Raw genomic sequence first — 13,429 nt, forward strand, 5'->3', positions numbered from 1 at the left:
ACCAAACATATTGAGTTTACTGTGATAAAAGACAAAATAAAATATTCACATTCAAGAAGCTGACATGAGAAAGGGAGGGATTTAGATATTTTTTCTTAAAAAATGACAACATGGTTAGTCAATTTTTAAAATACTTAGCAATTAATTTATCCAACTAATTGTTGCAACCCGACTGTCTACATCAACCAAAGCCATGAGCAAAAAAAGTCAAGCTGGTATGAACAGACTTAAGTGAAACACTACTGATCAAACTGCCAAAAAGTTTGCTCCTTTTGAAGAGAAATGAATGATTTCAATGAATTAAAGACGGGAGACGACTGAATGAAGCAGACACTCATTGTTCCATTAATGGCCAGCAGATGGTGCCATTACACTACACAATGAAGACTGTTTATAGTCTGGAATGAATAACTTGTGTGATGGTAAAAAGTCTACCATTCATGAGCTGATGTGAATGGGCTCTCCCACATCTTGGCAGTATTTCCACTCTATCTGGCTACAGGAGTAGATTTGACAGAAAAGCATCAATGGACACAAATGACTGAGGTTTTTACAGGACATGTCTTAAATATGTTCAACAATGATGACAAAGATCTTGTCTGTACTAGTCAAGGAATAATTCAACAGTAAATCAACAATAAAATATTCCATGATATCAGAGTTGGCCATCTCAGGACCCACAAATAATGAAGACCCATGTTTAAGCGAACTACTCTCAATTATCATCCAAAGCTGCCCGTTAATTCACTTCTCATGCTGCTCAATCTTTTTGAACTTGTGTGGTCGTACTTACCCTTGGCGTTGGAGGGTGCGAGGCGAGGCCGAGGTGGCATCGTGACTGTGCTGCTTATCGCTGGTGAGGGGCTGCTGGGACGTGGGCTGGGGATGAGACGCCTGCTTCACTGATGGCGTGCTCACCTAAACACAGCAAGTCAGAAACACTTCATCAGTACAAGTCCTCTCCACAAGACATAAGCTTACAGATATTAAATAGGGACACACAATATGGACTTTTTTTTGCAGCTGCTTCTCAAGGCCAATACCCAAAAGATAAACAACAGTTTCATATTTTTGCACATTAAAAAGAAGTGTATATAACCTGTAGTTTATGCACACCTATGGGTAAGAAAGGCTAAGATGTTGTGAGCAAACGTCAATGATTTATTATTCCACAGCTCCAACCAACCAACTCTAACCGACTCTTCAAATTTTCAGTTATGCTTTGGCTTTTATAGAGCTTAAGAAAAAAATCAAATCAGATCAAATTACATTCTTTGACAATTTTTCACATGAGGTATTATTAGTATTGGCTATAAGATCATTATCAGAATAATAAATAATATAAATTTCTCATTATTAGCCCAAATATTAAAAGCACTCTGTCCAGTCATTCAGAGATATGAGGGATTAAGTAAATTTAAGGTAAAAATCAGACAAAGAATCTGCACACTGCACTGATAGCTCCCAGCAATTTTAATGTAGCAACATTTCAATCTAACAGATCTTCATCAGCAATCAGTTTACTTTTTTGATCCAGCACCTGTAAAAGCCTTTTGGATGTGTGTGACTCACAGCTTTTTCTTTTTTTCCCCCAAGTATACTTCCCTGTTGGTACTCTCTCTCTCGCTTTAAGTATCTGGTTGAAATGTCACGTAGATGTATTCCTATTTTTATAATGTATTTGCATGTTTCTCTTCTCCTGTGTGCCACTAATTGCCATTAGGGATATGAATCAAGAACCAGTTCAGAATTGTCTGATCCCTCAGAACTGCATGCCTCCAGGTTTATCAATTCTTTTTCAGAAAAAAAACGTCAGCATCATGAAAACAGTGACATCTATCTCATGCATTTACGCTGCTGGAAACTTGCAACAAGAAGGGCAGAGAGGAACAAACAGTCCAAAGAGTTGTGAATGTCATGATGTAAAATAGTCATTTCAAGTAAAGGTGGAAACACCAGCAATATGCTTAAGCGTTTTCCATGCAACATATGTTGGCTTAAATTCCAGGAATGGTGTATATTTGACATTCTGCACACAAGTGCCACTGCTTCCAAAAAGCACGCCTGGTACAGAGGGTAAATATCCTGTTATGATAAAATTAGAACCACACAGGCAGGTTTAGCAGATTTTTTTTCTTTGACTCAGACAACCTAAATGAAAAAGAATGCTAAATATTCTCTCATTCCAACCATTTTATGGTGGATGATGACACTGTTGATACAACGAGCTCTCAGGTTGCAGTCAGTTCAACTCCCCCATCAGATTTGCTCTGTTTTTAGACTGTGTTCAGGCTCAGATAGAGCTGGGTATTGTTCAAAAAATGTTGATGCTAGTGCTAATACCTCGACTTTGATACCAGTGATGAAAGAATTTTAACTGAATTTTTTCAACCTGGATAACTGGACTAAAAGTAAGAAAGTGATGGAATATCTGTACGGCATTGCAGTACATAAAAATAAGCAACTGTCAAAAGGACATTAATAGTCTGCCTACTACAAAGAAGAAGAAGAGGAAGCGGGAAACGACTGCCACAATTTCTCAGTACCCCAAACGTCACCCACACAGAGTGAGACCTCCTCCTATCTCTGTGTTTAAGAGCCGCTAACTCAAGTCTGACAACCATCCACTGTGTCAACTTGTAAATTCTCTACTTTTATCTTTCAGTCTGTAAAAAACACCACGTCAGAAACTCTCTCCACCACAGCTCCAGGTTATCTATATCCAAGGTGGAAGGAGAGGTCATGCTGGGGATGATGTGATGGACTCACACACAAGCTGACAGGCAGCACAAATTACAGATAAGAAGTTGACATTAAAAACAAACAACAATCCATTTTCTGGAGATGATGTAGTGATTCTCTTGCATGCTTTTACAACAACTACACAGTAACTCCCTAGCATTAATAGATCTAGGTACAAGCATGCTTAATTGCTCACTCCTTACATTAGGTATCAGAAATTGGTGCCAAATACCAAGGCATTTTTCAGTACTCGATAGTAATGAAGGAATTTATTTGGTGTCCTAAAAGTATCAAGGATAAAATCACAGTCCCAGACTCAGAGATTTAAAAAAAACAGTTGTGGTGGAACCAAAAACTTACTCCCCCCCCACACACACAGAAAATTGATCAGGAATCAATAAGGGAATCTATAAAAAAAATGGACTGATAAGCAGAATGCTAATGACATTAGTTTCAATAAAACTTTGTCAATTCCCATTCCTATTTGCCACTTATTGAACTTCGTTTAGCATGTACAATAATAGCAACTGAATGTTTATTCTATTTAAGAAACTTAAGCACCTGTTGCCTGAAGAAAAAGAAAGAAGGCTCAGATCTTCACTGAATGCATTTCATGTTCATACATGCCTGTTATTGCTTTTATTTACCGCTGCAGAGTTATTTTCCCAGCATCCAAAAATTCATCCAGCTGGCTACTTTTCCCACCCAACTGGATAAGCTTGTTACACACAGAATTTTGTGCCTTACTTTCGTCTGTGAGATGACAGGCTGCGTGCTGAGGAGAGGTTTAAGGGGACCAGCGTTGGTCTGTGGTGTGCTGATCCTCGGAGAAACATAAGACCTGGGCGATGAGGCGTCCGATGTTAACGACATAGGTGACTGGTTCGATTGTTGAGCTGCTTGAGGCACACAAACAACAAGAAAGACAAGCAAAGAAATCAATACAATGTACTACACTGAACAGCCAGCATGAAAACCACTGTATGAGTAAACTGACAATCACTGAAACCTTACGACTGCAAGTGTCATAAATACAAGTAAGGAAATGGATTCTCTGTTAGCTGATGCTATCACTACACATAACTGACCATCGCTGCACACTGTGATAGAACAGACTTGCTTCTGTGGGCTTTGTTTACCTTGGTTGGAGAGTTGAGCAGCTTGAGAGAGGATAGTAGTGATATTAAAAGCCGACGGTCCAGCAGTGAGGATCTTATGGAGCATCGACTGTAATGAAGCTTGTGTGACAGCAGCTGTGAGAACTAGAGACACACAAACAGACACACTGTTAGCCCGTACACTGATATATTAAGTCCTGCTACTAGAATGGTTTCTGCATTGCGTAACCATGAATTTTACAGTCAGATTCAATAATGTGTCCTAAGTAAATATGTCCAACTAAAATGTCATTAGCTTGAACAGGCTATGGTGAAACAAACTTAACATGCTTGTTTCCACAAGGGACAATTGTTTGGATGGTATGGGCTAAGACAAGCATTCCAAACATCTTCTTGTTTGATTATTATGTAACAATGAGTTTTCCACACCATGGACTGGACAAATAACATGAGCATTTCATATTTTTTACGTTTTGTTCTTTTCCCACATTTCTTTGGGTCCTGCCTCCTGCACAAACAAAGCCTACACTATTTCAAATCCAACAACCTGCATTCATTATTGTTTTTCCTTTCCTGGTTTGTGGGTTTTAAAAAACAGTAGGGAAAACGTGTTTGATAAAAATTATCAGTTTTTATCCAGTGGCTAATAAAGTTTATTTGAGACCCTGCATGAACTAACCTCTGGAAGCTCTTATGAAGTCGTCAGTGCATGCAAAAACCAGCAACATCAGCAAAGCAGATCCTTTATACATACAAACCAGATAAACTGTCAGCATGCAGCGAGATCCACTGTCAAACTCTGTAATCTCTCTAATTGGAAAATGCTAAATTCAGAATAAGGCCCAATTCTGGATGTCCTAAGGGGATATGCTGTTAACATGACCTGTATCAAATTCAGAATATTGTAAGATTCTGAATACTAGAAAATTTGTGCAGATATAAACATAGTCAATGTTTCTCACAGATAAATTTCTAAACATTAACTGAAAACTCATTAATACAGCCTGACAATACAGTCACCATTTAGCCACAGAGCCAAATTCTCTGGCTTATTCCTCAACCACCCAGGCAGCAGAAGTGTACTGGTTAGTAATGCTTGTTGGATTGGATCATATAACTCATACTCAGTCAGGAAGCTTGAGGTGCCCCCTACAATGTCAGCCAAGTTTTCCAGTCAGTGTTGGCACAGCACCGATTGTTAAGCTAGTCAATCATAAGCAGTGTTTCCCATACATAGATATATCTGTGGAAACTTGCCACAATATCAATAAATGGGTAAAATCTTACTCTAAATGTAGAGCTGTATGTAGTGAATTGTTGACTTTAAGGGGCTCACAGCAAACAACAAGGACCAAAGCCACCAGTGTGGTCTGTCGAACCCCCTCCACTTCCTCCCAATTTTTCACGGCTGCAAATTCAATTGCAGCCCCCTGAGTGACTGCCTTTTAGGCAAGACTACCTGAAAGGGTGTGTCATTATCCCCATATTGACAATTACTGCGTCTCTCCCCTCTTTGATGACAGGCTTTTAACCTTGCCTTCCAGTGTGACCATTTGAAACAGCTATAAACAAACACAAACAACTTCATCATTCCAAGTGTACCACGAGTGAACCATGAGGCATTCTTTGTCCAGAAAGCAATATAAATACAATCGTACTGCAGAGATGTCAAGTTAGATATGACTCAATACTGTGCTCAGACCAACAGGAAAGATCATCATGTCTTCTCAAAACCTTAGACACCGAGCAGTCAGACAAGAAGCTGATAGCAGCACATACAGCATATAATTTAAATAGTATACTTCTGTAACTAGTGCTCATCAAAAGCAGCCACTGCAGCCCGCTGACTGTAGACACCAGTTTAATGTACATATGTATCTTAAGCTTTATTCTTACCTTCATTGATTTTTGACATGTCCACACTGGCATTGTTTAGCTGCAGGGCAGTCTGAAGTGCTGGGAGGAGCTGGCGAAGCAGGGTGGGGTCCTGAAGTAGTGGAGGGGCGGGAGACTGCAGGACAGGGGACACGGGCACCGTGGAGGCTGATGATCCAGGGGGCCCCGACGAGGGGTTCAAGCTCCCTGAGCCTGAAGATGATGACTGGGACTGGGAGGCAAGGGTCGCTGCAGGTTTCTCCACCTGGGCTGACTCTGCAGGCAGCAGAAAAGAGGTCATTTCATCAACAGGGGAAGTCTCACAAATCCATTTTCTCCATTTATCACTGCAGATATGTAACCATTCTATATCATGTGCATTTTAGTCTATTACGCTGCCCCTGAATCAGTGTTGCCAGATGCATAATACAGCATCATTGCTCTGCAGCTTTTAAGTTTTCACATTTTAACAAAAATTATCATACATACAGAAACTACCAGAGAAGAGGCCAGGATACTACACTGAATGGCAAAACTATGCCATGTGCACCATATTACAGAGCAGCTCTATCGTCTGAACAAGACAGCAACAATTGCAGCTCATCATATCATCTTACTCATCAAAATAAAGGCCCTAGATGGTCACTGCTCTACTAGCTGCTTGATCTGTGCGGTGCTGATGTGACTGGTTGCTCTCAAACAAGGTTTGTGACAGGTTTATGGAAATGTCAAAATGATCGTACAGACAGAGTATTGGAATTACTGATTGTATATCACATAGTTATTACCATACATACATGTAATTACCATACAAATATAAGAATTATTGTACATCTGATAACACTGTCCTGAAACAAACAAGTGCAAGCCGCAGTTGTTCAGAAATTATCAAAAGTTGATAGTCTCACAGTGGAGAATTAATGACATTTGTGTATGGATGGGAGTTAAGAGCCGGTACTAAATTGGTAGCAGTTCCTGACTGGTCAGTGCTGAAACCAACAAACTCCTGGATGAACATTGCAGCCATCTGTATTTATGCAACATTAAAGACTTGGATCTTCACATCTATGCATGTCATGTCTAATGATAAACTCACTGATAAGCAGTATTGGTATCCTAATAATACCCATTCCTCCCAAAAAAAAGGAAAAAGATTTTACTTTTTGAGAAAAACAAAAATATCTTTGCTTTGTACATTTTTGTTTTTCCTGCCTCACTGAAACATACTGAACTGTGATGTAAGTACATATCCATGAACTTTGTGTACCTGTATACTGGTCATGTCAAAAGTAAACAACCACTGTGGAGCCTGACGTCAGCTTCAGTAACTTTTTTTTAAACCACATCCTGACCTGAGGGCAGAAACGACCACAGCCACATCATGCAATACATGCAACACTCAGTTCCTGCTGTACTATTACAGGTAATGTATACAGTTACCAAGCTGCCCTACATGTGTCTAGAGCCTTCTCCATTATCTGCTTGAGTTTGCCCAGGCTGCCTTTATGTTATTATGGAGTTAATATGCATCACACAAGTGTTGTTTTACTATGAACAGTAGTTTTACACATCTATATTAGCTTCCACAACAAATCAACAGAGGCCTCTGCAGTGACAACGTCTGTCAGTGCCGTTACAGTGACAGAAGGACTGCTGGGAAATGATTATAAATAAGGCAATGTTGTGGATGAAGGATCATTTTGTGTGTAGGTTGTCTTTCTATGTTTGACAAACACAACAGCATTGTGAATTAACATAATTGTGTCAGATAATCTTCCAAACATTAGTTGGTCTGTTAAAAGGAAGTATTTTGGGGAGTGGTTAATAACAGGTATTCAGAAACAGGTTATTCATAATAAATGACGCCCATTCAAAGAGCAGCTTGCTATAAGAGTTCCAGTGCATAAAAAAATAGTCAGCATTGCTTTGTAGCAGCCTTGAGTGAATTAATCACAACAACAGAAGGCAGTTGCACCTGAGGGAAATTTTAGGAGACTATTGTCATGCAGTGCTGACTATATTTTGTTTAGCACGAGTGTACGCCACAACGTCCCAACAACTTAAGCGAGGACAACAGCCCTTGTTGAAACATACAGAGACCAAACACCTCACACATAACAGCTACTTCCAGACAGATCTTTGTTGACAGCCAGACGGGTGCCCACACATTGCACGAGTACAAATGAGCACAACACTGGACAACATGCAGACTAGAATTAGAATTGTCTTGCCAGGAATCCCCTTAATTATAGTGACCACAACTGCCACATTATCTTTATCAGGGCTGCACAATTAATCACAATATTATCGAAATTGCAATATGGCCAAGAGCAATATGCAAATTGCAGAACCCTGCAATTTTTGGATAAAGGAAGAATGTGTGACAAACACCATTATAATGAAGTACTGTAGTGTTGCAGATATGTCCTGGCCTAAAAGTCTTACTCCAGATATAAGAAAAAGTCTGTTTGGTACAGACCAATGTCATCACGAAACAGACATCAGGAACAGTTTGCTTTGCTCATTTATGATGCAGGTGGCACATTATCGTGAGTTGTGGCTTTGCAACCTCATGAAATATATTTTACTACATCTGTGACTCCTCTTAGCCATAAAAACTATGCTTAGCTATTTTCAAAGGCTTCCATATTTAAGAATTGGTTACCTGTTGAATTTATACTCAAAAAAATAGTGGGCAGTGTGTCATCACAGTAACTGTTAACTGCTGACTGCTAGGAACTGTAGCTGCCATTTGCTAGGTAACCCAGTCAGCCATGTAGCTGGAGCACCAGGGAGGTGTTGGCATTTACAATGCTAGCGCAGGAGCTTTGGACCATCAGAGGGAGGAGATTTTCAGGTCTGGGGCAGGGTGACCCTGCACAGAATGCTGGGGAGAAGAGGTGCCGGAATTTGCACTGGACCTGGGCAAGCAGGCAACAAAACTGAGCTCAGCAGCCTGCTAGTGAACACAGACGGACCAGAACCTAACACAGCCTCCAAAAAAGATGGAGACCAATTTCACCACAGGTTAATTAGAACTCAACTGATAGCAGATTTTCAAAGACTGATGTAACAATAGTTGGGAGCAGGAAAAGGGAATTCATTTTTGAAGTACCAAGTGATTTTACAAGACAGCACAGGCCAGGGCTAGCTGGATAGCATGATAACTTCATAAGATATCTCCACCAGCACAATATGTAGGTTACAACATTCTATTGAGAATCACAGTTAAATTTTTGTTTTAAATTAAAACTCTTACATATTGCACATTTAATGACAACAGCAGGCTGTGATTTGATGACAGCAAAATTGATTAGAATTATTCATGATCTCACAAACTTTCCAGGGCACATTTTCAAACTTTCCAGCACTGTAGAAATTGCAGCAAATGGCATATTTATATCCATTCACTCAAATGATCATTTCAATTCTTTATTACATTAAATTAGATGTTATTTTGCATTAAAAAAAAACCAAAATGATGCTCCATGACAGCATTCTACAATAGGTGTCTAATTAAAAGAAACCACAACAAAGTTACGTTTCAAAATATGTCACCAGTCTTTTTGTGATTTCTTATGAGTAATGTAACTGCAATTTAAAGCTGTTTAATATGACCAAGTGCAAAATCAAAATATCAGGAGCTGCAATATTTTGATAAAGGTAAAATGAGTCAAAACCTAAATTATACTAAAAACAGTGTGGTGCTTCAGAGATGCCCCGACCTACAAATTACATTCTCCAGGTGCAAGAGAGCGCAAAAAATTATACTCCTACTAAAATCATGACACATATCACACGATCTGTCAAAATTCTTGCAATATGATTTTTTAAATACATCCTTCAACCTTAATCCAGTCTGGTTTGATCATCAGATTAGTTTTAGTACAGCCACAGTACATTGCTTAAAGCCACATCAGCATGCAAGGTTCATCCATTTGTAGTTGGTAAGCAGTTCCTTAGCAATCATCAGCCAAAGGTCAGGTCAACAAAGTCATCACTGACTTATCAAAAATAACGTCAGGCAGTTTGTGACAAAGATGGAAAGATTTGTCACCATACGCTGGGCCTGTGAAACCCAGCAATCAAATAGACATGCGGTTCATTATGATCAGTCACAGCAGACAGATAAGGAGATTATTTGTTGTAACACTTACTAGCAGCAGTAAAGCCAGGGGCTGCCGATGCTTGCATAGCCTCCCTTCTGTAGTCCCTGTCTTTGGGGAAACTGTTGACGACCGCAGTCTTTGTTGCCTCTTTTTGCCTCTGTTCTCTGTGAAATACAGACAAGAGTGATGCAAACAGATATTATGCACATATCCAATGTTTACCTGACACATTAAAATTAATTGAGTACAATCAAATGGTTATAGCTACCTCTCCAGCCATTCTTTGGGCTTCTCCCACTGGGACACCTCTGTCCTGCAGTTATAATAGTATTTCTTTCCAGACGAGCTGATGTGCTCTGACCAGTCGTCGCCAGGTTCATAAGGCTGAGATAAAGAGAAAACATTCAGGAACATGAGGCCAGCCAGACAGACACCGATGGAGCGTGTGTGTGTGTGTGTGTGTGTGTGTGTGTGTGTGTGTGTTGTGGAGATCTGATGCAAGAGCTTGTAATGTAATCTGAAATGTACAAGAGATATTCGGGATGGTAGATAGTTATAGCTGGGCTGTTCAAACAGAAGAGGGAGGGAAGACTTATTTCAGACAGCTCAAGATTGTTAAGGTAACCACGGTGAAACATTTTGTTATTCAGAAACATCCATTGTATTGCAACTGATGATTCATGCTCGTTTCCTGCTTTCTGTTACCATATTTCACTGTCATCCAGTGCCTCCATCATGTTACAATTTTCCACTTTCAATGTGTTGTTTAGGTCAATATTGTAAGGCAAATGCAGAACAAGACAGACAATTACACTCGTCTCTGCTTCAGCAGTGGATAAACTGGAATTAACTTTATATAAACAGTGTCACTGAGCCTTCTCTATGGAAATACACAGATTGCTAAGAAACTAATTGAATGACAATGTCATACACTCATTCTGCATCAGGCTCTCCTCCTTGGTGGGGTCGTGCCTAACAACACAATGATATAGACCCGCTTTGTCTATTATAACGTTAGCATTGTTATGTAACTTTGCCTTCATTATGATTGAGGAGATCACAGTTTTGACTGAACGGGAATACTTGGGAATTTTTTTCTTTGCCAATTAAGATTTAGCTATGAAAATAAGGTTTAATTTGGAAGTTAGGTTGAAGCCTGTCAGGACAGAATGGGAGACAAACTTCAATGGCATGTTACTCTAAGTTAATAACAAAAACATTTTAGTTATTTGAGAGTACATTTGACAGAAAAGCTTTTCCCATGGCTCGAGACTAACAGCAGAAGATGTGTTTGGGACAGACAGATTTTTGTATTACGTATGTTACGTATAACTATCTTTCAGCAGAAAACTGAACGGGGCTCTGACTACAACTGAGCGAGCTTTCTCAGACCGTTATTCTAGTTAATATCACTGACTGGCTACTCAGCATGAGACCTACGATTCTGAGATGTTTCCACATTACCAGTCAATATATCTTTTTTATTAGCCATTGGATTGAAACCATCTAGCCAGATGCTTGCTACGAGCTAGCCAACTTTAGCCAGGTGCTTCCCTGGCTGCATGTGAGAGCCAAAGCATACATAATTGTTTGACTACTGCATCCCTTCAGATTTTAACATCCAAACCAAAACATCACGTAAAGTACAAACGATAGGGAACACATCCCATTTTTTTCCCTGATAATGCTACTTTATGAACAACAAATACATGTTAAAGTTGGCTGGAGGAGAGAGCTAGCTTTTAGCAGCAGCTACAGACCTAACAGAGCTACACACACAGCAGGATTGAGTTTCTGTTCAAAGAAACATGAAGCATTAAACACTAATGTGCAGTTAAATGCGACAGTAAAGTTTAGAGTAAACAAATATACCGAAAAACTTGAGGTGAATACATTTTGGAGGTAAAATTAATGTTACTTGGAGTTTGGAGTTACAGATACTATGAAGCTGTATGTAGCTGTTGATTGCAAAGTGTGTTACATCAACTAAAAATAAGAGCAGCAGTTAAAACAAAATAAATAAATGGAATTGTTTCCTCAACATTTTAATGATGATGTGTTAAACCACTAAAATAAAGCAAATAAATAATTGTTTCTTTGGACAGTGGTGAAAAAAGGTTTGTCTACAGCCCTGTTTTCTGTCATTAAATAATGTCTGCAGTTTTCCTTGGAGAGTATAAAACAATAACATTTTCCAAGATGTTATCATTGTTTTCAAAGGAGTTGTGTGTTTAAGGTTTTTCATTTGTACATCAAGCATACACAACAAAATCTAACATCAAAGCTGTGAAACTACAGAATAGCAGCTGCAACCAGGAAACAATTCTGTCTGTGAGAGAAGTAACACTTACTGTGTCTGAGGTCTTGCTGGGGTTAGAATGTGAGTTGGAGCTATGAAGGGAACTGTGGTTGTGAGAATTTTCTTGTGGAGAATAACTGGTCCCTGCAACAAAACACAAGGAGAGAGAAAGAGACCATCAGTAACAGCCAATAACAACACTGTGCCAAGTTCATAGACGTAACTGTGAAAAGCCTGGCTGAGAACTACAGCAAAATGCACACACCAGCCCAGGGCATCACTGCTCACCGTTGCATCAGAAACCTGAACATGAAAAAAGTGGTCATATTTTGGATTAAGTTTTTGACTTTTAGACAAATGCTTAGCAACATTAAATATTCCTGTAGGTAAGAGTGTCATGGCAACAAATAATACTGTAACCCAGATTTCACAGCAATGCAAAGCTTTCCAATATAAACATCAACAATGTGATAACCTTCTCGGAAGGGCTAATTCAGTCTTTCCTGCAAATTATGTCAGGGTGTGCAATACCAATTTTGAAGCATGTCAGATGGTGTGAATGAATGGCTGGTAAGCGTAGTGCTCTGATGTAAATACAAAAAATAAAGAAAGAAATGTGTCATCAACCTACATAGTCCATCTGTGCTGTTCTCGTGTTTTGCAAATGCAACAAAACAATAAACAAGCTTCGCTCATCATACTGGCACTTGCACACCGCAACGCCTCAAAGAGGAGAGAGGAGGAGATAGTCAGGCCAGCCATTGTCAGAGAAAAAGAGGGCAAAATTAAATGCCGTTTCTGCAAAGTGGGTTTACGTTAAGTCATTTATTCCAAAAAGAGAGTTCGAATAATTTTGAAATGATGCACAATTCGTTTGAATTAATTTAAATGTTGACTATTTCATTAATTTAAGATTACACCCTTCTAACAAGATTTTACATTACTTGGGTGACAAGCTAACAGTTGACTTGACAAATTTGTTCTTGTTGTAGCACAAAACAGCTGCTTTGTACAGTCAGCTAACAGATTTGTTAATAACTTTAATAACTCTATGGTTCAGAACCAAACAAACTCCCACACACTGCTTCTACCATGATTTTTTTGTTATGATTGTTCACTTAAAATGGCTTTGCTTGTGAGGTTCCTCCACCTTGGTAGCTAACAATATAACTAGCCTAGTTTACCAATATGTCAATACCACATGCAATAGGTCAAGCTGGATCACAAGCTACCTATTCTAAACTGTTTATTGCACTTTTAGACTTTGAATTTCTAATTCAAAGAGG

The 13,429-nt window shown here is 39.2% G+C and overlaps 1 protein-coding gene across 2 annotated transcripts in view; it reads right to left on the reverse strand.

Moving 5' to 3' along the window:
- Positions 1–13,429, reverse strand: part of waca (WW domain containing adaptor with coiled-coil a) — a 29,148-nt gene that overhangs the window by 4,105 nt on the left and 11,614 nt on the right. Inside the window, exons 4-10 of one of the 2 annotated variants that reach the window (XM_084746900.1) lie at positions 12,196–12,287; positions 10,113–10,228; positions 9,893–10,008; positions 5,757–6,011; positions 3,882–4,004; positions 3,490–3,638; positions 794–918 (exon numbers count right to left, since the gene is read on the reverse strand). In XM_084746900.1, the coding sequence (XP_084603026.1) occupies positions 794–918; positions 3,490–3,638; positions 3,882–4,004; positions 5,757–6,011; positions 9,893–10,008; positions 10,113–10,228; positions 12,196–12,287 (976 nt within the window). Of the gene's footprint in view, positions 1–793; positions 919–3,489; positions 3,642–3,881; positions 4,005–5,756; positions 6,012–9,892; positions 10,009–10,112; positions 10,229–12,195; positions 12,288–13,429 lie in introns of both variants that reach the window. The other variant, XM_084746899.1, reaches the window with a different exon arrangement.

Source organism: Lutjanus erythropterus, chromosome 21 (genome assembly GCF_056507025.1).
Source record: "Lutjanus erythropterus isolate fLutEry1 chromosome 21, fLutEry1.hap2, whole genome shotgun sequence".
Classification (NCBI taxonomy): Eukaryota; Metazoa; Chordata; class Actinopteri; order Lutjaniformes; family Lutjanidae; genus Lutjanus; species Lutjanus erythropterus.